The sequence below is a fragment of the Coregonus lavaretus genome (assembly GCF_964263955.1).
Source record: "Coregonus lavaretus genome assembly, chromosome: 12".
NCBI lineage: Eukaryota > Metazoa > Chordata > Actinopteri > Salmoniformes > Salmonidae > Coregonus > Coregonus lavaretus.
Genome location: NC_139999.1, coordinates 29,645,541 through 29,667,546, shown reverse-complemented (window position 1 = coordinate 29,667,546; position 22,006 = coordinate 29,645,541). Strand labels below are relative to the sequence as shown.

At 44.2% G+C, this 22,006-nt stretch overlaps 4 protein-coding genes across 5 annotated transcripts in view; 3 read left to right on the top strand and 1 right to left on the bottom strand.

The window, feature by feature from the left end:
• Window positions 1–3,821: 3,821 nt before the first annotated feature.
• LOC311137925 (succinate dehydrogenase [ubiquinone] iron-sulfur subunit, mitochondrial) lies at window positions 3,822–11,214 on the top strand. Its single transcript, XM_084172541.1, has 8 exons — window positions 3,822–3,945; window positions 6,602–6,735; window positions 8,900–8,985; window positions 9,663–9,799; window positions 9,933–10,049; window positions 10,174–10,275; window positions 10,427–10,549; window positions 10,675–11,214. Exons 1-8 carry the CDS (start codon window positions 3,874–3,876, stop codon window positions 10,753–10,755), a joined length of 852 nt encoding a protein of 283 aa, XP_084028667.1. The 5' UTR covers window positions 3,822–3,873; the 3' UTR covers window positions 10,756–11,214.
• A 986-nt stretch (window positions 11,215–12,200) lies between these two features.
• LOC311137921 (E3 SUMO-protein ligase ZBED1-like) lies at window positions 12,201–14,374 on the top strand. The gene is made up of 2 exons (XM_084172536.1): window positions 12,201–13,453; window positions 13,608–14,374. The coding sequence occupies exons 1-2, from the start codon at window positions 12,273–12,275 to the stop codon at window positions 14,272–14,274; spliced, it is 1,848 nt and encodes a 615-aa protein (XP_084028662.1). The 5' UTR covers window positions 12,201–12,272; the 3' UTR covers window positions 14,275–14,374.
• Window positions 14,375–14,620: 246 nt separating this feature from the next.
• On the top strand, window positions 14,621–20,161 carry LOC311137940 (microfibrillar-associated protein 2-like). 2 transcript variants are annotated; one of them, XM_084172562.1, is made up of 9 exons: window positions 14,621–14,678; window positions 17,334–17,394; window positions 17,545–17,595; window positions 18,098–18,124; window positions 18,387–18,470; window positions 18,605–18,640; window positions 18,767–18,854; window positions 18,959–19,032; window positions 19,155–20,161. In XM_084172562.1, the coding sequence occupies exons 2-9, from the start codon at window positions 17,364–17,366 to the stop codon at window positions 19,256–19,258; spliced, it is 495 nt and encodes a 164-aa protein (XP_084028688.1). In that variant the 5' UTR covers window positions 14,621–14,678; window positions 17,334–17,363; the 3' UTR covers window positions 19,259–20,161. The 2 variants fall into 2 exon arrangements, with proteins under 2 accessions (XP_084028688.1, XP_084028689.1); XM_084172563.1 differs by having other exon boundaries at window positions 14,635–14,678; window positions 17,315–17,394.
• A 74-nt stretch (window positions 20,162–20,235) lies between these two features.
• The window catches only part of LOC311137904 (uncharacterized protein), a 33,406-nt gene continuing 31,635 nt past the window's right edge, over window positions 20,236–22,006 (bottom strand). Inside the window, exon 37 of the mRNA XM_084172511.1 lies at window positions 20,236–21,967. Within this exon, the coding sequence (XP_084028637.1) occupies window positions 21,881–21,967 (87 nt within the window). The 3' untranslated portion in view covers window positions 20,236–21,880. The remainder of the gene's footprint in view (window positions 21,968–22,006) is intronic.

Sequence of the window (22,006 nt, the reverse complement as noted above, 5' to 3'; positions counted from 1 at the left end):
TATATATATATATATGGTTAAAAAAAAAGTAAGACCAATAATGAAATAATACTATGTTTGATACTGGTATGTTATGAATATTGGCCTGTAAAGGTAACTTTTTCTACCTGGAAAATACACAGTAGGGTCTCTACTAACCAAATATGTGTAGTTTTGGAGGGGGACTGTGTGTTGTACAGGAGCTCACCGGAGCTGAGTACCATCACCTCAAATGTTCTACTGCTTGAGCTCCTGTTCCTTTTATAGAATATATGTTCAAAAGTATTGTGGAGCTCCTGCACCTAAACATAAACAGTACCGGCACCCAAAATGAGTACCGGAACCTATTTCAGTCCAAGTCAAGCATTGGTTATACATATCCAGCAGCACTTTGTTCTCCACCCCCTCCACATTCTCTCTACAAGCCTATATGCATCCCATGTACAGTCTATTACAGTGTATTGCATTGGGGGCTATGGAGGGGGTGGAGAACAAAGTGCTGCTGAATATGTATGACACAGTCCCCCTCCAAAACTACACGTATTTGGTTAGTAGAGACCCTACTGAGTATTTTCCACCCCAATTGAGCTGAGACAGGTAGTGGAGTTTTTTCTCTACAACCCAATAAGTATGCCATATACAGTGTATTGCATTGCAGTGAATGGAGTGGGTGGCATCCCAGCCGAAACAGTTCAGAAGAGTTCGTGCATATATTATGACCACATTTTGTGACGTTTTTATGTGTTTGTCAATCAATGAGGGGCGACTTGTTTTCATGCATATTTTTTTATTGAGAAATACTGAACCAAACATCTTAGTTAGATGTAAAATTGTGCGACTAAAGCTCTCTTCGGCAAAAACGTCAAACTTAAAGACAGATTTCTTGAGTTATCTTAGAATAATTCGGACTAGTTTGGCTACTGCGTCTCAAAATGAACAAACAGGACTATTGCCGCTTTTTACTTGTTTTTAAAGGGAAGGTATTTTTAAAAAAAAACCTAGAGTCGATGTACAAAAATGTCTGTAGCGTCCGAACGGTTTCACCTAGAAACTTATTATGAACCCTCTATGGGAAGATGAGACTCTCATGAAGCATCACGGGACTCGTCTGAAGTCGGTACAACCGATCTGCCAACTTCTGTTTGTAGACTTGAACAGTTTGGGCTACACACTAATATGACCCTTCTATGGAAAGGTGAGTCTCACGAATACATACATGTCGGTTGTTTTGCTCATGACGCCCAAAAGCCTCACAAGACTAGTCTGAAGGTAGCCGGGTACCAGTTTTAAAAAATGAATGGAAGTATATATGGAGATAGTCTAGTGCCTAACAAAAGGGGTTGAATACATATATACATATACACACACATATATATATATATATATATGTTTAGACCTTAAGGGTCCTAAAATTCAAAATCAAATAGCTAAATGATCCTTGGTATGACCATATTAAAACAATTCCATGTGTTAGCTTAATAACCCCCCCAGGCTTAGACTCTTAAGGATCTTTTAAGGGAGTATGCAAGCACACTCGTTTGGTTTGCCTAGTCGAACTGAAGCATGCTGATGCCTTGAGGAGTCACCAGCACTCTGTATTAAACCTGTTACACAGCACAAGAGACCAATTTAAGTTTTGCAGACTCTATTGAGTAATTCCAAAAACATATATTTGTATTTTATTAAAACATTTATTTATTTAAATATAGCCTACACAATAGCTTTCAACATACCAGTATTTGTGTAAACTTTTAAAATAAATACTGGTATGAATAAGAAAATACAATTCAAATACAATTTTATTGGTCACATACACATATTGAGCAGATGTTATTGCGGGTGTAGCGAAATGCTTGTGTTCCTAGCTCCAACAGTGCAGTAGTATCTAACAATTCACAACAATACACACAAATCTAAAAGTAAAATAATGGAATTAAGGAATATATAAATATTAGATCGAGCAATGTCGGAGTGGCATAGACTAAAATACAGTAGAATAGAATACAGTATATACATATGAGATGAGTAAAGCAGTATGTAAACATTATTAAAGTGACTAGTGTTCCATTATTAAAGTGGCCAGTGATTCCAAGTCTATGTATATGGGAAGCAGCCGGGTGCAGGGTTGCGTAACCGGGTGGAAGTCGGCTAGTGATGGCTATTTAACAGTCTGATGGCCTTGAGATAGAATCTGTTTTTCAGTCTCTCGTCCCAGCTTTGATGCACCTGTACTGACCTCGCCTTCTGGATGATAGCGGGGTGAGCAGGCTGTGGCTCGGGTGGTTGATGTCCTTGATTATCTTTTTGGCCTTCCTGTGACATCAGGTGCTATAGGTGTCCTGGAGGGCAGGTCGTTTTGCCCCCGGTGATGCGTTGGGCAGACTGCACTACCATCTGGAGAGCCCTGCGGTTGCGGGCGGTGCAGTTGCCGTACCAGGCAGTGATACAGCCCGACAGGATGCTCTCAATTGTGCATCTGTAAAAGTTTGTGAGGGTTTTAGGGGCCAAGCCAAATTTCTTCAGCCTCCTGAGGTTGAAGAGGCGCTGTTGCGCCTTCTTCACCACACTGTCTGTGTGGGTGGACCATTTCAGATTGTCAGTGATGTGTACGCTGAGGAACTTGAAGCTTTCCACCTTCTCCACTGCGGTTCCGTCGATGTGGATAGGGGGGTACTCCCTCTGCTGTTTCCTGAAGTCCACGATCAGCTCCTTTGTTTTGTTGACATTGAGTGAGAGGTTATTTTCCTGGCACCACTCTCCCAGGGCCCTCACCTCCTCCCTGTAGGCTGTCTTGTCATTGTTGGTAATCAGGCCTACTACTGTTGTGTCGTCTGCAAACTTGATGATTGAGTTGGAGGCGTGCATGGCCATGCAGTCATGGGGGAACAGGGAGTACAGGAGGGGGCTGAGTACGCACCCTTGTGGGGCCCATGTGTTGAGGATCAGCGAAGTGGAGGTGTTGTTTCCTACCTTCACCACCTGGGGGTGGCCCATCAGGAAGTCCAGGACCCATTTGCACAGGGCCCCGAGCTTAATGATGAGCTTGGAGGGTACTATAGTGTTGAATGCTGCGCTATAGTCAATGAACAGCATTCTTACATATGTATTCCTCTTGTCCAGATGGGATAGGTTGAAAAACAGTTGGAATGCACCAGAGTGCAAATTATTATTTTTTGGGAAGTTTAATTAGCATGTCTTTGCAGGTGGACTCTTGTTTTGAAAAAAGAAAACCCAGATCGTGCTGCCATTGTAATATCCTGCTACTAGGAGAGCGGTAATGTCAAAGATTTTTATAACTAACCCAAGATAGACCACAGCCTGTCTTTTCCAATGGGAGCAAATGACTCATAGTGGGCAGCACAAGCAAGGAGGTAGTCAGAGCCAAGCACGAGCTAGCACGATCCTATTGGTGCATTCGAGCATGTATTTGCATATTTCCGTTAGGGAACGCCTACTATTTGAAGTGCGCGGGTGCAATAACTCCATTCGCCCTTGCACTCCTTCTAAACAAAGCAATTTTTTAAAACTTTGGCAAAGGGTAAAGTCTACAGATCTTAGTCCAGTCTGTTCATAACATATTTGTTTTGGGTACAGAAAACTGTATTGAGATCAAATTTTAATCTATGAGAAAATTATTAGAATATCAACCAAAATCCATCTCGCACCATCTTCTCCCACTGCCGGCCACTGGGCTTCCTCTCATCACCATATTGGTCAATCACCAACAGTAGGTCAATTTAGTCAACCTAATTCCCCTCTATTAGCGCCATATGTACTTCTGGTGTACCAAAATGCCCTGACGCTGTCGGTGTGATCGAGGCGTAAAGGAAATACCGCAGTGCATTCTGGGATAGCACATACAGAGAGAGGTCAGAAAACTTCAGATTGCTCAAGATGTCGGTCATTTGTCTATCGTCCTTGGGTCGCTGTAGCGCCGTGGCATTCCGTTCTTCCGCCGGAATGGTGGTAAGGATGTGTTAAATACGTCTGTGTCCATTTTAACGATTACCCAAAAGTTAAGGTGGTTTGTTGATCGTTTCGAACGAAATGCGCTTGTCAGCTAGCTATTGTTTACAGACGGCTCGTTGCGGAAGCTTCCGTAGCATGGCGTACTCACCAAAATAACGTTTCCAGTCAACAGAGGAATATTCAGTATCTCCAGGAACAATACTTACGATTGTGTTGAATGTGTCCGTCGCTATCAAATAAGCGTTTAAAACACGCTTTAATCCAGGGTCTCCCATTTTCCGCCTGTGGTGGGCTGCCATTGTAGTCCATTTTAGACCACGTAGTCACGCGAGAGTGAACTACAACAACAGCTCCCATTTCTACAGCCTGAAAATGGGAGACCCTGGATGATAACATGTCTTAAACGCTTATTTGATAGCGAAGGACACATTGAACACATCGAATCGTAAGAGTTGTTCCTGGAGATACTGAATATGCCTCTGACTGGTAACATTATTTTTGTGAAACCGAATAGTTTAGATTTAGTTGATCAAGGATTGATCACACCTACAGCATCATTGCACAAAATGGTATGCAGCATCATCTAGATATGTGTGCAACAAAAGTTCAACATTCACCTTCTGCTACCATTTCTGTCAAGTCGTCTATGCATACAATTTGATGCATACCTTCGATAAATCTAACGTATGAACCACACAGAACGCACTGCAACTGCCTGCACAGGCAGTGATCACAACGACAGGGTCATTGCGGTATGGTACACCAGAACTACATTCATTTCCAATGAAACGCTGCGTTTGCCTTGCAGCATTGCGTTGCAGACGCCTCGATAACATCCACAGCGTTACATTTTCGTACACCAGAACTACATTCATTTCCAATGAAACGCTGCGTTTGCCTTGCAGCATTGCGTTGCAGACGCCTCGATAACACCCACAGCGTTACATTTTCGTACACCAGAAGTACATTCATTTCCAATGGCAGAGGCAGTTGCAATGTGTTCTGTGTGGTGCATACGTTGGATTTATCGAACCTATGTGTGAAACTGTATGCTTAGACGGCTTGACAGAAATGGTAGCACAAGGTGAATGTTGAACTTTTGTTGCACACGTCCAGATGATGCTGCATACCATTTTGTGCAAAACACTATCGGTGTGATCAAGGAGTAAACAATGGCTTGTTGTTTGATGAAGCACTCTTGCTAGCTGCTAATGTTACAGCAGAAGCTACCTAGCCTGCTGGTTAGGATAACCAGTGTCAAAATGTTAGCTGTCACTTGAGAGTATGTAGCTAACCTCTCATCAGTGTGAGGGAGTTTGTTACCTGTGTAACTTAACTATCTGGGTAGGTTAGCTAGCTAGCTATCATTACTTAGTAAAGTAAACAAATGAGAACTGCTGCTAGCTAGGTAGGATGATGTATGCAGAAATAGGGAGTGGAATGGACCATGTTATATAATAAGGGTTCACCTTGGTTGATTTGTCACTGTATGAATTAAGTTAGCTAATTAATAAAGCTGGGCTGGTTATCTCAGTCAAATTAAGTAAGAAATAAATACTATTTCATTATCTGACTGAACCTTATGCAGGCTTAACAATGTCCTATCAGTATAACGTTAGCCCTGGTACTTCAGTACTTCTACTAGACCACCATGTAAGGAGGCTATTTAGTCTTCTTTCCATACATACAGATAGATATACATTTTCTTATATATATGGCTGGTTTCTTGGACAGAGTAGGGGGGCTTGCCAGCTAGCTATATGGCTAGTGTCAGAGTAGCCGACTAAACTCAAAATAGAGTTGTGGTGACTAGCGTGGGTGGACTGGAGTTCCGACATCACATAAAATACAGTTTTTATCAAAAACGATTGCACAATGTCGTGTGTAATTGCAGACGATTCTTTGGATGCAAAAATCAGTAGTTTTTGATAACTTCATTTTATGTGACATCGAAGCTCCAGGCCTCCCACACCAGTCGCTGGTCAACTCCATCGTAAATCGTGGAGTTTAATCGGCTAGTGTCAGAGCTGACAGTAAGCAAAAACTAGTGGATGTTTTGGCAGCCGCTGCCAAAATAGCACAGCAATGTAAACAGGATGGCCGACTTTGCTTAGTCAAATAAAGGCACATATTTTGTGCTATTGTTTGATCTTGCTTCATCTGTTGCTTGTCAATACTTCATATTGTGTCCACTGGAGATAGTGGTATTGTTCACATGTTTAAAATGAAGTAAATACATTATGTGCAGAATGAGTTGGGTTAGTGGTGTAAGGTTATATTATCATATAACACTTGATGTAATGTAGTTATGTGATCTGTAGGGGGACCTGTATGGGAATGCCACAAAATATGTCTGACCTTGCTGCACCAGGTATACGTTTCCTCTGATGTAGGATCAGCTTACCCTTCCCCATATCCTGACCTTAGATCAGTGTCTAGGTGGGGCAACTTCACACAACTCCCTCAAATACCTTCTATACACCTACTCTCTGTGATGGACTAACGTTAAACTATTCACTCAACACTGTTTATACAATCCTCATACCAGGAACATCATTCATGAAGAACTTGTTCTAGGCCACAGTTTGTCATGTGGTTTGTTATGACACACATGGAAGAAGCAGTCCTCCTCACTCTCCTCTCTTACTGTCAGGCGGTTCGGTATGCTCAGACAGCAGCAGCCACAGCCCCACAGCCTAGAATCAAGAAGTTCCAGGTGTACCGCTGGGACCCAGACACAGTTGGGGACAAGCCTCGCATGCAAACCTTTGAGATCGACCTCAACACGTAAGTACAGCCCGCCTTATCAGCTCCACACTTCCATTAGTTTATTGGAACAAGGACTTTGTCATTTATTGAATGTTATCACAAACCACGTTTAATTTCTTGCGCAATTTCATTGAAAAGCATTCACAGTTTAGGCTACAGGGTGGTGAAAGTGCACGGTGATGAACTTGATGCTCCTTTCCAATAAAATCGAGGGTCTTAATTTGTATGCTAGTGACATGATGATCGGTGCTTAGCTGCCAATGAACAAACAAAAATGATTTTGCTCTTATCCATCTCATCATATAACCTAACCTGTCCAGTGCCCACTTTATCAGCTAACTGTTGTCTAGAGAGCATGCACGAAAACCAGATTGGGCAAGTTTGCCATTTGTCGCAACAGTTTGTCTGACAACACTATCAATAGAGTGAAAAATGCAATGGAAACACATTTAACTCCTGTTTTTTTATTTGGTACATGAACCTTAAGTGCAAAAGTTATTTTTATGTGCACTACTTCATCACGCACAGCCTTTTATCCCCAACAAAATCAGTCTGATGGAAACACCTCTGGTGTGGAAATGCATTTTTTTACTGCTGATTTTATCATATACGCATGAAAATCTGTCGCAAATTGAATGGAAACCTAGCTACTGTGCTAGATCTTTTTAGTACAGCTCTCCCCTTGTATATGGTGGTGATGGAAGAAAACCCCTCTAGATTAGAGAGTGGCTGTCCTTGACTGGTCCTGGGCAGTGGTATGTTCTGTTGATGTTCATCCTCTTTCATTTAGGAGTTTGCGACTTGGGAGTTACAGAATGGCTTCACATGTCTCAAGGCGGCCAATTATATCTCCCGATACAGTCCTCGTATAGTTCTCAGAAACAGAAGAGCATGTTGCAGTGGTGTTTAGGGCATTAAGTATTAACTCAAGTGACGACACTGTTAGAGAGCGAATCATGAGCACCCTTCATATGGAATTAAGGAGGATAATCCTGATACTCTGGATAGGTTCCCAGTCCTCTTCCTGTTCTTTCTCCATCTGTCCAGCCCTATTGGCTCACCTCTGGCAATGAGGCATCGTGACAAAAAAACCTTGGGGTACTATCAAATTGTATTACTCACATGCGCCGAATACAACAGGTGTAGACCTTACAGTGAAATGCTTACTTACAAGCCCTTAACCAACAATGCAGTTTAAAGAAAAATAAGTGTTAAGTAAAAAGTGGATAACTAAAAAATAACAAATAATTAAAGAGCAGCAGTAAAATAACAGTAGTGAGGCTATATACAGGGGGTACCGGTACAGAGTCAATGTGTGGGGGCACAGGTTAGTCGAGGTAATTGAGGTAATATGTACATGTAGGTAGATTTTAAAGTGACTATGCATAATAAACAGAGAGTAGCAGCAGCGTAAAAGAGGGTGTGAAATGCTTACTTACAGGCCCGTCCCAACATGCAGAGAGAAAGAAAATAGAGAAATAATAGAAAAATAATAATAAATATAACGTGGCTATATACATGGGGTACCGAGTCGATGTGCAGGGGTACGAGGTAATTGTACATATAACTAGGAATAAAGTGACTAGGCAACAGGATAGATAATAAACAGTAGCCGCAGCGTATGTGATGAGTAAAAAGTGAGTGCAAAAAGGGTCAATGCAGATAGCCCGGGTAGCTATTTGGTTAACTATTTAACTAACTATCTAGCAGTCTTATGGCTTGGGGGTAGAAGCTGTTCAGGGTCCTGTTGGTTCCAGACTGTGCATCGGTATTGCTTGCCGTGCAGTAGCAGAGAGAACAGTCTATGACTTGGGTGGCTGGATTGTTTGACTATTTTTGGGGGGCCTTCCTCTGACACCGCCTGGTATAGAGGTCCTGGATGGCAGGGAGCTCGGACCCAGTGATGTACTAGGCCGTACGCACTACCCTCTGTAGCGCCTTGTGGTCAGATGCCAAGCAGTTGCCATACCAAGCAGTGATGCAGCCAGTCAAGATGCTCTCAATGGCTCAGCTGTAGAACCTTTTGAGGAGCCGAGGGCCCATGCCAAATCTTTTCAGCCTCCTGAGGGGAAGAGGCGTTGTCGTGCCCTCTTCATGACTGTGTGGGTGTGTGTGGACCATGATAGATCCTGTGTGTCTTAGGAAACAATACGTTGACTGTCTGTCTCCCTCCTTTCAACAGCTGTGGTCCCATGGTATTAGACGCCCTCATCAAGATCAAGAATGAGATGGACGGCACTCTGACTTTCCGTCGCTCCTGCAGAGAGGGTCAGTCTCCAGTGGTGGGAAGGGAAGTGGGGTTAGTTTGGGGATACTGATGAATAGATGAAATGGTTGGAATGATTTTAGTGGTGAATCACTAAATGTTCTGTGCGGAGTGAGAGAAGAGCTGGGATCAGTGTTCTTAAAGGTTGGCTTGCTGTTTTTTTTACTGTTACATTAGGGGATTTAGATAGCATCATCGTTGGAAAAAGATTGGAGAAGAGGTTGAAAGGTTGGGCGTTTGATCCCTGGCCCAGTCATACCAAAGACTGTAAAAATGGGACCTGATGCGTCTCTGCTTGGCACTCAGCATTAAGGAGATACATTGGGGGTAAGGTCTTGCGATAGACTAGCGTCCTGTCTAGAGGGTGTACTTGTACATCAAGTTGCCTCATGCTACAGAAACAGGAGATGGGCTCCTGCTCCTGTGAGCCATTCCGGCTCGCGCACGCCAAGGTTCGTGCAAGGCTACTAAGGTTGGAAAGTGTGTCCAGGATGGAATTATCTAAGAACAGGCTGTCCAGGGATAATACTAGAGCAGCTTAGATCTAGTGACTGACTATCCTCAGATGGATATGCTCTAGCCAAGGAAACCTAACACGTGTCAGTTCCTTCTACAACTTCATTATGATGTCCCAGGTGAGTAATACAGTGTGTGTATCTGTGGGTTTGCTATGGAGCAGGTATCTGCGGATCCTGTGCAATGAACATCAATGGAGGCAACACACTGGCCTGCCTCAACAAGATTGACACCAACACCAGCAAGGCTACCAAGATCTACCCTCTGCCACACATGTACGTGGTCAAGGACCTGGTGCCTGTGAGTATCATCACATTCCCTCAAAGCTCTTTACAAACTGGCTGTATTCCTTTATCCACCATTATGGCTTTCAATGGTCAATCCCACATGACAATTGGAGTGAGTTTGTGATGGCGTTATGTTTTGGTTGCAGGATATGAGTAATTTCTATGCTCAGTACAAGTCCATCGAGCCCTACCTGAAGAAGAAGGATGACACAAATGAGGGAAAGGAACAATATCATCAGACTGTGGAGGACAGACAAAAACTGGTACACCCAAATTACCTTAGTTCAATGAGCATAATTGAGATGTTTGAACTGAGGGCTGCAATTGTGTCCATTCTGCACTCTTCTCCCTTTCCGCCTCATGACTTGATATTTCTCTCCCTCCCAGGACGGGCTGTATGAATGTATCCTGTGTGCGTGCTGCAGCACCAGCTGCCCCAGCTACTGGTGGAATGGAGACAAGTACCTGGGACCCGCTGTCCTTATGCAGGTCTGTGCTTTTGTGTATTTGAGTTTAAACTAGTCTGAGGGGGAACTTTTTTGTTTAGAGTTGGTGTATTTTGGTCAACAGGACACTGATGGGTGAATGTGTGTATGTACCTTGGACTGTTTGTGAGCTCACATGTCCGTCCTCACTCCAGGCCTACCGTTGGATGATTGACTCGCGAGACGAGTTCACAGAGGAGCGTCTGTCCAAGCTGCAGGATCCTTTCTCCCTCTACCGCTGTCACACCATCATGAACTGCACTAAGACCTGCCCCAAGGTAACCTCAGTCTAATAAACAGCACTACTCCCTTCCAAGGTTTAACAGTAACTTCACTGCTTACTAGCACACTCTTCTTCTTTCTCATTGTACTCAAATGCATCACCTCTCTCCTACTCTTACAGGGCCTTAACCCAGGGAAGGCGATTGCAGAGATTAAGAAGATGATGGCCACTTACAAGGAGAAGAAATCAGCTGCTGCTTGAAGTCTTGGGTTGTGACTCTTGACCCCCCCCCCTATAAATTATACTATAATTAAGATGCCCTACCAGTGGGTTCTGCTGGGCCTGCACACCTGTCAACTTCAACACCTCCACACTCCTGCACTACTGACTGACACTGGACTCCAAGAGAAATGGGTGCATGGTCAACGCCGGATTGGTGTGTGTACTGTAGCGTGTGTTTGTGTGTTAGAGAATGCATGGGTGCATACTATATGTGAGACATGACCCACTGACTTAAATGGTGCATTCCTTGGTTCATATACCCATTGTTTGGTCTCGTAGGTGTGTGTGACTATGTGTGGGTGGGTTTGAGTTCAGAGTGTGATGGATTCACAGACATTAAATATGTATATGATCTGCAGCTCTTCTGTCATACCTATATCTCTCTATATATCTCTATCAGGAGTCTGCTTGTAATAAATCCAATGGTTTAATGCCTGCCATTGTTTCCCTTGTTATTATGCCTGCTTCTGACCAGATGTCTCTTCCACTTTATTCCATTAGTAATAGTTATCACCACTTAATTTATCAGCACCTTCATTGAGTGGTGTGATTATTTGTACAGCATTTGAATGATGATGGGTTTAAGGATCAGCTAAATACTTTTTTTTTTAAATAGCTGGGTAGTGCCCAGTTTCACATATGTGGAATTTCAATATGTCCTCTAGGCGTCAGTATTTCCCATACTTACCTGGAGTTGAGAAATGCAGAGAGGGAAAAGGGAGAACAAATAAGGACCCTGTCCAAAAAAAAAAGCACCTTCAGTGTACGCAATTTGGCGAGTCTCCCGAAGCCTATTGTTGGGCATGCCATAAATGCAGCATGGCAAATTACAATCAATAACATAGAACCATGAATGTATACTATTTTTCAATGGCAATGGCACAAGTTGTGTCACAGTACTGCTCTGCAAATTGATTGTCCCCAATCACGAACAATGGCGTGGACAATCAATAAAGTCATACACGAAAACGTATATCCCTTGAGATCAATCATGTGGGTCTACGGTCTACTGCTTTCAAACATACCTATTTATCCATCCTGGAGAGTTAGAGGGTTTATGTGCAGTCATGGTCTCCTGTCTGTGGTTGGTGGGGGTCGACGATGTGACGGACAGAGGCGGGAGAGGGGGCTTGAAGGCGGGGCGCTACAATGTGGCGCTTGGTTAGACGTTGCTGAAGAGGGACTAGTGATGGGTCATGCGCACAAGCATCGGCTCTGAGAGCCGGCTCTTTGTAGTGAATCAGAAGAGCCGGCTCGCATCGAGTGAGAGCCGGCTCCCAGTTTTTTGCCCATTCGCTGCTTAGGTTTCACTTTCACAGAGGTCTGTTATGATTGGCCAGCATGGCGACCAGCATGCGGCATTCACGTGAGAATTAAGGATGTGTAAACAGAGAGGGGGCGGGGCAGACACACCACTTGACTCCACTGCAAGTGAAGAGAGAGACAGAGCGGACTGAGGAGCGTGTGTGCGTCTTGCATTGTCGTGTCGTTTAACTATGAGTGACACTAGAAAGCGAAGCAGCATCTGGCTGCAGTTTAAAGATATTGGGAACAAGAAAGCAGAGTGCCTTCACTGCAAAACGAAGGTCACTATAAGAGCAGGTTCCACCACAAACCTGCATAGACATACAAGAACTGTCCATCCTACAGTGCAGTTAGAGGAGAGAGGGCAAGCCAGCTCACCATCTACTGATCCTGGTGTGTCTCATACCAGAACAACAGCTGCTGTAACGTCTACTGCCATCCCCATGCGTGCAAGTATAACCTCTCCTACTGCAACTCAAAGCAAAATAAGTCAGTTTTTACCTAAACTGATGACCCCAGCCAAACAGCACAGTATTGATGATGAGTTGGCTAAAATGGTAGCTTCTGATTTTCAACCCTTTTCCATTGTGGAGGACAAAGGAATGAAAAACTTTGTCAAAGCCCTAAATCCCACATACACTCTACCCAGTAGAAAAACACTTTCCCAAACAATGATCCCAAAACTATATGACACAGAACGTGCATTATGGCAAGAAAGGGTGACAAAAGCTCCATCAGTTTGCCTGACAACTGACTGCTGGACCTCCAGAACAACCTGCTCTTTCATGTCTGTCACTTGCCACTTTATTGAAGATTACAAGATGACATCTTGCCTTCTGGACTGCTTCGAGTTCACCGACAGACACACTGCAGAAAACTTGGCAGTGGAGCTACTAAGAGTGGCAAAAGAGTGGCAAGTAGAGGACAAAGTGGTGTGCTGTGTGAGTGATAATGCTGCAAACATCACCAAAGCCATAAAAGTTTTGAAGTGGACCCATCACCCATGTCTGGCGCATACACTAAACCTGGTGGTTAGAGATGCTCTGAAGGTGATCAAAACAACCGTGGATAAGGTGAAGGCTGTTGTGGAGTTTTTCCACAAAAGCACAGTAGCAGCACAGAAGCTAAAGTCCACACAGCGCCAAATGGGGATTCCTGAACTGAGGCCCAAACAAGAGTGTGCCACCAGGTGGAACTCAACATTTGATATGTTGAAACGAATGCTTGAAATAAAAGATGCCATCATCTCCACCCTGGCCCTCATCAACGCATCTATTGAGCCATTAAGCCAAGAGGAATGGGAGCTGGTGAAAGAGGTCTGCGCCGTCCTGCAACCATTCCAGGAGGTGACTGTGGAGATAAGTGCAGACAGGTACCTAGAACCATTGAAGCATTGTTTTCTCTACTACTATTCAGTCACTATTATACATTGCAAACACAACACATACAGTATAATGCATCACGTATAATATGCCACATACTTTTAAAAAACTAAATTCTAAAAGTTGCTGTTTTCTCTCCTTCAGCTATGTCACAGCCTCGAAAATGCTCCTGCTTTGCAAAGGTCTGCAGCTGGTGACAGCCGAGAACCAATGGACAGTAACTGTGCAGAAAGTGAAGGAATTAGTTGCAGCTCTTTGTTCAGCCATGGACCGCAAATTTCTGCGGATGGAGTACAACACTGTCCTTTCAGAAACTACCTTATTGGATCCAAGGTTTAAAAAACTTGCCTTCAGTGATCGTAGAGCTGTTGATGAAGCTCTTCAGAGGATTAGTGCAGCAGCAGCAGCAAAATGCACCCCCAGCAGCCAGCCAGCTCCACCATTACAGGGCCAAGTGGAGGAGGAGCAGCAAACCTCTGCTGTTTGGAGGCTTTTTGATGACAGAGCTACAGGAGATGCTTCAAGGAGAAATCCGACAGCTGATGCTATAATGGAGGTGAGGAGCTACCTTGAGGAGCCCCTCATCCAGAGAGCAGAAGACCCACTGAGCTGGTGGCAGGCCAAGGCCTCAGTCTTTCCACTCCTGGTGAAGGTGATGGAGGGGAGACTATGTATTGTTGCCACATCAGTTCCTTCTGAGAGAATCTTCTCCAAAACAGGGCAGATACTCACGGAGAGGCGAAATCGTATCAGGCCTATCAGCCCATCCAAGCTGAGGCATCTGATCTTCCTGAATGCCAACCTGCCCTGAGGACTAATGCTGTTTGCTGGAGTTTGGTTCTGGTTTTGATTCTGTTCTGTGGATTTGTTTGAAGTTTATTGTTAATTTGTGCAATAAAAAAGTTTAATTGAAATAAACAAATGTAAGAGTGGTTTTGTCACAGAATAAATGCACAGAATTAGGCATTATAAGGTCTCTCATAAAAACACTGAAAGCAAAAGGGTTTTCAACACATAAACCATGATTTTTTTTCAAAGTTAAGGTAAAATATAGGCTACAAAAGATCCTAAATAAAGAGCCGTTCGGGAGTCGAAAGAGCCGGCTCTTCTTTGGGAGCCGAGTCAAAAGAGCCGGCTCTCAGAAAAGAGCCGAACTTCCCATCATTAAGAGGGACGCATGAGACTTGCGGATCGCCGGAGCTAAAGGAAATCGAGGTAAAAACTGGCAAGTTGTTAAAATTAATATATTTAGATATGAAATAACTGCAGAAACAGCATAAAAGTGTATTTGTAAACGTGCACTTATTTTGATTAATTTGAATATTGACCATTAATCAAAGACTAAGGTAGTTGGGCTACATTTCATAAGAGTTGAGTCGTTTTTTTTTTTTTTTTTACACCATGTGTCAGGGTGGTGTGTGTTGTTGATCACTTATCAGTTATTTGAAAGATGGTTATTTGTATCCATCATCAGTATCGAGTTATAGGCCTACCTGAAAGACTTTGATCAAATCAAATGAAAACTCTACAAGTTCAATAATAGCATGCAAGCAGTGGTGACCTGTCAACTAAGCTGTTTCTGTGTATTTTCCTTGCAATTCAGGACATGATTGGGCCTCATATGTAGTTATTCAACAGGTACTTGAATCTTTAATTTATTCAGAATAGTCTACTTTGTCAGAAGATTGTTCTAGGTTGACATGAGGTTGTCTGTTTACACTGTTGTGGAGAATGGGGCAATCTGCAATCCAGGGGGTGGGGTTATAGCTGGGGGCAATGACAATACAATGGAGAGGGGCTGGCCAACATAAATAAAATGAGAGGAAAGGGAGAAAAAGAATGAGGACTAAAGGGGGGTTGTTAAAGGGGAGAGGGGGAGGAGATGGAGAGCGAAATTATATATCTATTTTTACATAGTGCTTGAAAACAAACAATAAACTGTGTTGAGTAGGAATGAGAGGACGAATGAAGAGAGGGAGCTCTCCCCGTTCATGGTGGCGTTGTTCCCAAGTCCCCATGCTTTGGGGGAGGGGGGCAGTTAGGGCTGGGGAGGAGGGAGAGACAAAATGGGGTTGAGGAGGAGGGTGTAATAGCTCCCAGATGTGTGCTGTGAAAACATATGGTTTCCGATAGCCACTGTGATGCACAAGAGGAATATCAACACACACACACACTTTGGTGACATATACCTTCATACATACATGTACATTCTGACACACTACAGCCAGACGTCATAGCATGAAACATTAAATGTGATGATACTCACATATACACACGCTGATGATCACAGGATAGCACACTCAGTGCACAAAAAAACCACACAAGCTGGACTGTCTGATAGTGTGTAGTACAGTTAAACAGTAGGGGAGGAGTATCTGCACAGTTACTTATACGCAGTCTAGTTAGAAAAACTGTTCTCTGTGCCAATTGTTCCCAACTGAATGTGAGTTGTTGCAGATATATAAATGGTTTATGAACTTTACCATGACATTGTCTTTTACTTGAAAACTGTAATAAGCATTGGAGTGGGGTCGCATTGCAGCAGAGTACTGCTATCCTCTGAGAATACAGTCCTCTCTCTCTCCACTAACTCCCCCTCTCACTGTCTTTTTGGCGTGGCATGCAGTGGTCATACTGTATGAACTCAACCTGGCTAGCTCTCTGCTTATTAGAGAGAGAGAGAGAAAGAGAGAGGGGGGGAGGGGTTCAGGGAAATGACAAGAGAGGGCGACAGAGAGGAAATGAGAGACGTGGAGAGAGGAATATGGAAGATGGGGAGAGAGGGGTGGGGTGGAGGGGCTCAGTGGTTCTTTTCCTGGAATTTAGCCCCTGGTCCGTCTGCTTTAGTGTTTCGCAGTGGAATGGAGAAAATGAGAAAAACAGAGGGATTGTTAAGAAAGACAGACGTGCCACATTCTTGCTGTCAAAGTTTTCCTTTTTTCCCCTGACTGTTTGGGGCCAGAGGAGGGCAGAGTGAAGGAGAGAGCGGATGGTAAAAGAGAGGGAAGAGGTGAGGCCAGAATGCAGGATAGGAGAGAGATGGAAGGGAAAAGACTGTGACGAGGCCCATGGGTAAAAGACTGTGACGAGGCCCATGGGTAAAAGACTGTGACGAGGCCCATGGGTAAAAGACTGTGATGAGGCCCATGGGTAAAAGACTGTGACGAGGCCCATGGGTAAAAGACTGTGACGAGGCCCATGGGTAAAAGACTGTGACGTGGCCCATGGGTAAAAGACTGTGACGAGGCCCATGGGTAAAATACTGTGATGAGGCCCATGGGTAAAAGACTGTGACGAGGCCCATGGGTAAAAGACTGTGACGTGGCCCATGGGTAAAAGACTGTGACGAGGCCCATGGGTAAAAGACTGTGACAAGGCCCATGGGTAAAAGACTGTGATGAGGCCCATGGGTAAAAGACTGTGACGTGGCCCATGGGTAAAAGACTGTGACGAGGCCCATGGGTAAAAGACTGTGATGAGGCCCATGGGTAAAAGACTGTGACGAGGCCCATGGGTAAAAGACTGTGACGAGGCCCATGGGTAAAATACTGTGATGAGGCCCATGGGTAAAAGACTGTGACGAGGCCCATGGGTAAAAGACTGTGACGTGGCCCATGGGTAAAAGACTGTGACGAGGCCCATGGGTAAAAGACTGTGATGAGGCCCATGGGTAAAAGACTGTGACGAGGCCCATGGGTAAAATACTGTGACGAGGCCCATGGGTAAAAGACTGTGACAGTTGGGAGTCTGAAAAACTATACAGAAATACATCAACGATACAGCGAACACTATGTAACAGATGTGTGTCTCTATATCACTTGGAATCAGTAACCCTTTGAAAATGTATACAGTCTTCTCTCTCCTCCTCAGTGTCAGTCTACCTCCACACAGAGATCGACCATGAGAGTCCTCCTACTGCTGTCCATGCCAGGTGAGTCCAGCACAGTCACACTGAACACTACATAATATACACAACACTCTAATGTACACACAACAGCAGACTAACCCAATAAACATTCTATACAACAAAACACTTGTCCAGCACCTTTGCCTAAACATTTAGCCATCTTTGCCTCAACAGTCCTCCTGCTAGCCCAGCCCCCCCTCTACCAAGAACCATTTCCTTTCCTGGGTGAGTTCATCCATGTCATTATTACAGTGTCTGTCCACGTATACGAACACACCGTGACTCTGTACTGTGTCTCTCCACATCTGGTCATTATTTAATGTCTTTTGTCTACCCACCCCGAGAGTATACCATGTCAAAGTATTTTTTTTTACCAGGTTGATGGAAACATTTAGTGTTCTGTGTATTGTAATTTGTCTATTGTAAATACTTCAATGAACACTTACTATCTCATCATTTGCTAACATCTTGAATATGAAGTCATGCACAAAGACAATCTACCGTACATTTCCTCCCAATTTTAAAAGCAGGTGGTCGATGTTGTATTCTTGCATTTTATGTGAAATTCCCACTGTGCTTGAGTAGATCGCTGTTAGTCATCTGTCACACATAAAGGGTTGTTTGCCTGTCTGTCAGTCTGCCTGCTGTAAGTTTTATCACAATATGTTATCAGTCAATGTAACAAAAGCATATCTCATACTGTTCATTTGTTCATTTTGCTTCACAGAGGACTATGGCCCTGATTATTTCCCAGGTAAGATACTTGTGTGATCTTGTTACCTATGCTACTCTGGTAGTATCCTCAGTTTTGATAGACTGATGTAGAGAGCTTCTCTGCCTTTTGCCCATTGGTGATGTACTGAAAGTCCTGCTCAGCGCCTCATTTTCCTTGAGAAAATTCAGCAATTCCCTTGTTGTGCTCACTCTCTATCTCCCTTTCTCTTTCTCCCTTTTCTTCTTGCTCTCTTTTTCTCCATCTTCTTCTTCCCCCCCCCCCCCTGCGCTCTCCCTATCAGAGAATCCTGACGCAGATGTCCAGCAGCAGACTCTGTTACAGGATCCCGAACCGTTCCCTGGTCCTGAACGTCCTGGTCTGTCTGGTACTCACACCTTTCATTATCTACTATTCAACATGTATTATCAACTAGTCTGTTCCATATCTACATCCCGTCCTGCTCTTCTGTCATATTAGCAGGGTTATTCCATTTAAATGTTAGTTTCTGTTTTGTTTCAGAGCAAGAGACAGAGCCCACAGAACCTGGCCCCTTAGGTAAGAAATGGGGAAAGAGAGAGGGGGAGGGTCTGTATGTATAGATGTTAATGGATGACTGACTTGGACTATTATGCTATATGTAGATGATTGTCTTGGATGACTCATTTGTTTTGTGTTGTGTAGATTGCCGAGAGGAGCAGTACCCCTGCACCAGACTCTACTCTGTTCACAAACCATGCAAACAGTGCCTGAATAGCCTCTGCTTCTACAGGTATGCTTCTGCACACCTAACCCTTAACTTGTTACCATGATAGCGTTGAACATGGATTATAAAGTGTTCAACATCACACTGTAACCCCATTCCTCTCTCCTCAGCTTGCGAAGGGTGTATGTGATCAACAAGGAGGTGTGTGTCAGGACTGTGTGTGCGCATGAAGAGCTGCTAAGAGGTGAGGTGTTCTTGTATACAATGCACAACCAGCTGTCCCCACTAAAGAAACGCACACACCCGTTCAGTTTTGTATTCACCTCTGTGGAGGACAAAACCTGTAACACTTCTCTCTCTCTGTAGCTGACATGTGCCGTGACCAGTTCTCTCGTTGTGGTGTAGCTGCGGTGAGTGGCCAGTGTGGGTCACTGGGGAGCAGCTGTGGGAAGAGCTGTGGAGGCTGTTGAGAACATAGGACACATCAGAGAACACCAGCCCAAATACTGCCACATCTCTAGGGTCCACATCCCGCCCCCTCCTCCTCCCGCCACCTCCTCCCCATCCCCTTTTCTGTTTCATCTTTGACTTTATTCCACATACTTTTTGGTACCAAAGAACTGCCATGTTTCTTCTCTTTTCATCTCGTCTCTCCTCCCTCTTTCAGAATTACATACATAATGCGAAGTGGGATCAGTAGAACGTGTGTATGGATAAATATATATATTCTTTTATACTCAACAGAACATTGATGACTGTATAACATCACTGGTGCTATAAAATCACTACCACACTGGTGCTATGGAATGGAAATCAGCAATCAGAGGCACATAAAAAAGCAACGTTTTGATCTTGTTTTTTTGCCTTACTGTATCCTATATTCTAAATCATTGTGTGGTGTTTGTTGTTGTTTACTATACCTGTGTTGAAAAGCAGTCATAGTAATGAGGGGACAGCAGTATACCTGTGTTTAAAAGCAGTCATAGTAATGAGGGGACAGCAGTATACCTGTGTTGAAAAGCTGTGTGACAGCTGCTGCTTACTGACCTCAACAACAGAGGCATTAGCAAAACTCAATAATTATCCATAACCATCCCACTGCCTCGGCACTGACTGGGTGGCAAGCAGCAACAATCAGACTTGAAGAGACGGGTGCTGACCTGACCCCTGACCTCTCTTGAGTGTTTTTGTGTAACATGGTCGGCCACGTGACTAGAGCTACGGTGGCTGGAGACCTTGCAGTGAGTGCATAGTTTCACATATCAGTGGCAAGAAGTGCTTTGAAAAGGCGGCTCACAAATTGTTACTGTACTACTGCTTTGTAAAACCCTTTCACTATACTGGAGAAAAAAAATAAAGTTTTTTTTTTACTATAACTTTACCTTGGTGTGACTAATTCTGATGAGTTGGATTGTTTGTGCTTCATATGGATCAAACAAACAAGCAGTGTAGTCAAAGATTCTTTATCAACATTCATTTCTTACAGATACATTTTACATTTACATTTACGTCATTTAGCAGACGCTCTTATCCAGAGCGACTTACAAATTGGTGCATTCACCTTATAGCCAGTGGGATAACCACTTTACAATGTTTTTTGTTTGGGGGGGTGGGGTAAGGGGGGGGGGGGGTAGAAGGATTACTTTATCCTATCCCAGGTATTCCTTAAAGAGGTGGGGTTTCAAATGTCTCCGGAAGGTGGTGAGTGACTCCGCTGTCCTGGCGTCGTGAGGGAGCTTGTTCCACCATTGGGGTGCCAGAGCAGCGAACAGTTTTGACTGGGCTGAGCGGGAACTGTGCTTCCGCAGAGGTAGGGGAGCCAGCAGGCCAGAGGTGGATGAACGCAATGCCCTCGTTTGGGTGTAGGGACTGATCAGAGCCTGAAGGTACGGAGGTGCCGTTCCCCTCACAGCTCCGTAGGCAAGCACCATGGTCTTGTAGCAGATGCGAGCTTCAACTGGAAGCCAGTGGAGTGTGCGGAGGAGCGGGGTGACAACTGTTCTCTCATTTCAATTCCCTTACAAACATGATTGATGCATGTGCTTCCATCCCCTAAACATCATCCTGATAGTTATCATAAATGTACCTCGATATGTGCTATTCCTAGTTAGTTACAAGCATATCAATCTAAAATCACAAACTGATATACATACATACAGCACATACATACTTAATCTCATGTAGTCACATCAACTAGTTAGCAGTCTTATAGCTTGGGGGTAGAAGCTGTTCAGGATCCTGTTGGTTCCAGACTTTGTGCATCGGTATTGCTTGCTGTGCAGTAGCAGAGAGAACAGTCTATGACTTGGGTGGCTGGATTGTTTGACTATTTTTTGGGGGCCTTCCTTAACACCGCCTGGTATAGAAGTCCTGGATGGCAGGGAGCTCGGACCCAGTGATATAGCGCCTTGCGGTCAGATGCCAAGCAGCTGTCATACCAAACGTTGATGCAGCCAGTCAAGATGCTCTCAATCGCTCAGCTGTATAACTTTTTGAGGATCCGAGGGCCCATGCCAAATTTTTTCAGCATCCCGAGGGGAAGAAGCATTGTCGTGCCCTCTTCACGACTGTGTTGATGTGTGTGGACCATGATAGATCCTGTCTGTTTGTATATCACAAACTGATATACATACATATAGCACATAAATACTTAATCTCAAGTGGTCCCATCATGTGTTCTACATATAATAGTGTCTATTGGTCCAGACAAAATAGTTGGTTCAATCTCAACCAAATACTAGCAAGATGGACGGTACAGTAGCTCCTTCATATGGCCGATCAATTTGTTGCCAAGTGCTCAAACAGTGACTCAGACTCTGTTCTCCCTTTGTATTCTGTTCTGCTGGTGTGTGTGTGTGGGAGGGAATCCAGGCCAACTGTATACTGGCAGAGCTGAGGATCTCATTCCTCCTCTGTTGTACCGGATTACACTTCTATCATCCACAGTCTCCTCCCGTGGTGTCGCTGAGTTTCTCCCTGAGTAGGAGGAGAGGCGTGTGTCAAATCATAGGAGATGATGATTGGATATTGGTTCTTGGAGCTGCTAGTGGGCTTTAGTACCCATGGAGGGACACAAGTGAGCTGCTCTGTGCTCAGTTCCCCCCAGACATCAGGGATGTGGGTAGAGATGGCTGCCTCCGCCTCATCTCCTGCTGCAGCTGCTCCTTCAGAGTGGACACCTGTGGGACGGACAAACAGACAGATGAGGTCAGGGACAG

What these genes read in the sequence shown, in the direction of transcription:
- LOC311137940 (XM_084172562.1), top strand. Translation starts at nt 17,364, where the DNA reads ATGAGAGTCCTCCTACTGCTGTCCATGCCAG. An exon ending in AATAGCCTCTGCTTCTACAG is followed by an intron (nt 18,855 to 18,958) that starts GTATGCTTCTGC and finishes CTCTCTCCTCAG; the next exon opens with CTTGCGAAGGGTGTATGTGA. An exon ending in GCATGAAGAGCTGCTAAGAG is followed by an intron (nt 19,033 to 19,154) that starts GTGAGGTGTTCT and finishes CTCTCTCTGTAG; the next exon opens with CTGACATGTGCCGTGACCAG.
- LOC311137921 (XM_084172536.1), top strand. Translation starts at nt 12,273, where the DNA reads ATGAGTGACACTAGAAAGCGAAGCAGCATCTGGCTGCAGTTTAAAGAT. An exon ending in GTGGAGATAAGTGCAGACAG is followed by an intron (nt 13,454 to 13,607) that starts GTACCTAGAACC and finishes TCTCTCCTTCAG; the next exon opens with CTATGTCACAGCCTCGAAAA.
- LOC311137925 (XM_084172541.1), top strand. Translation starts at nt 3,874, where the DNA reads ATGTCGGTCATTTGTCTATCGTCCTTGGGTCGCTGTAGCGCCGTGGCA. An exon ending in TGGAGGACAGACAAAAACTG is followed by an intron (nt 10,050 to 10,173) that starts GTACACCCAAAT and finishes TCTCCCTCCCAG; the next exon opens with GACGGGCTGTATGAATGTAT. An exon ending in GCACTAAGACCTGCCCCAAG is followed by an intron (nt 10,550 to 10,674) that starts GTAACCTCAGTC and finishes CTACTCTTACAG; the next exon opens with GGCCTTAACCCAGGGAAGGC.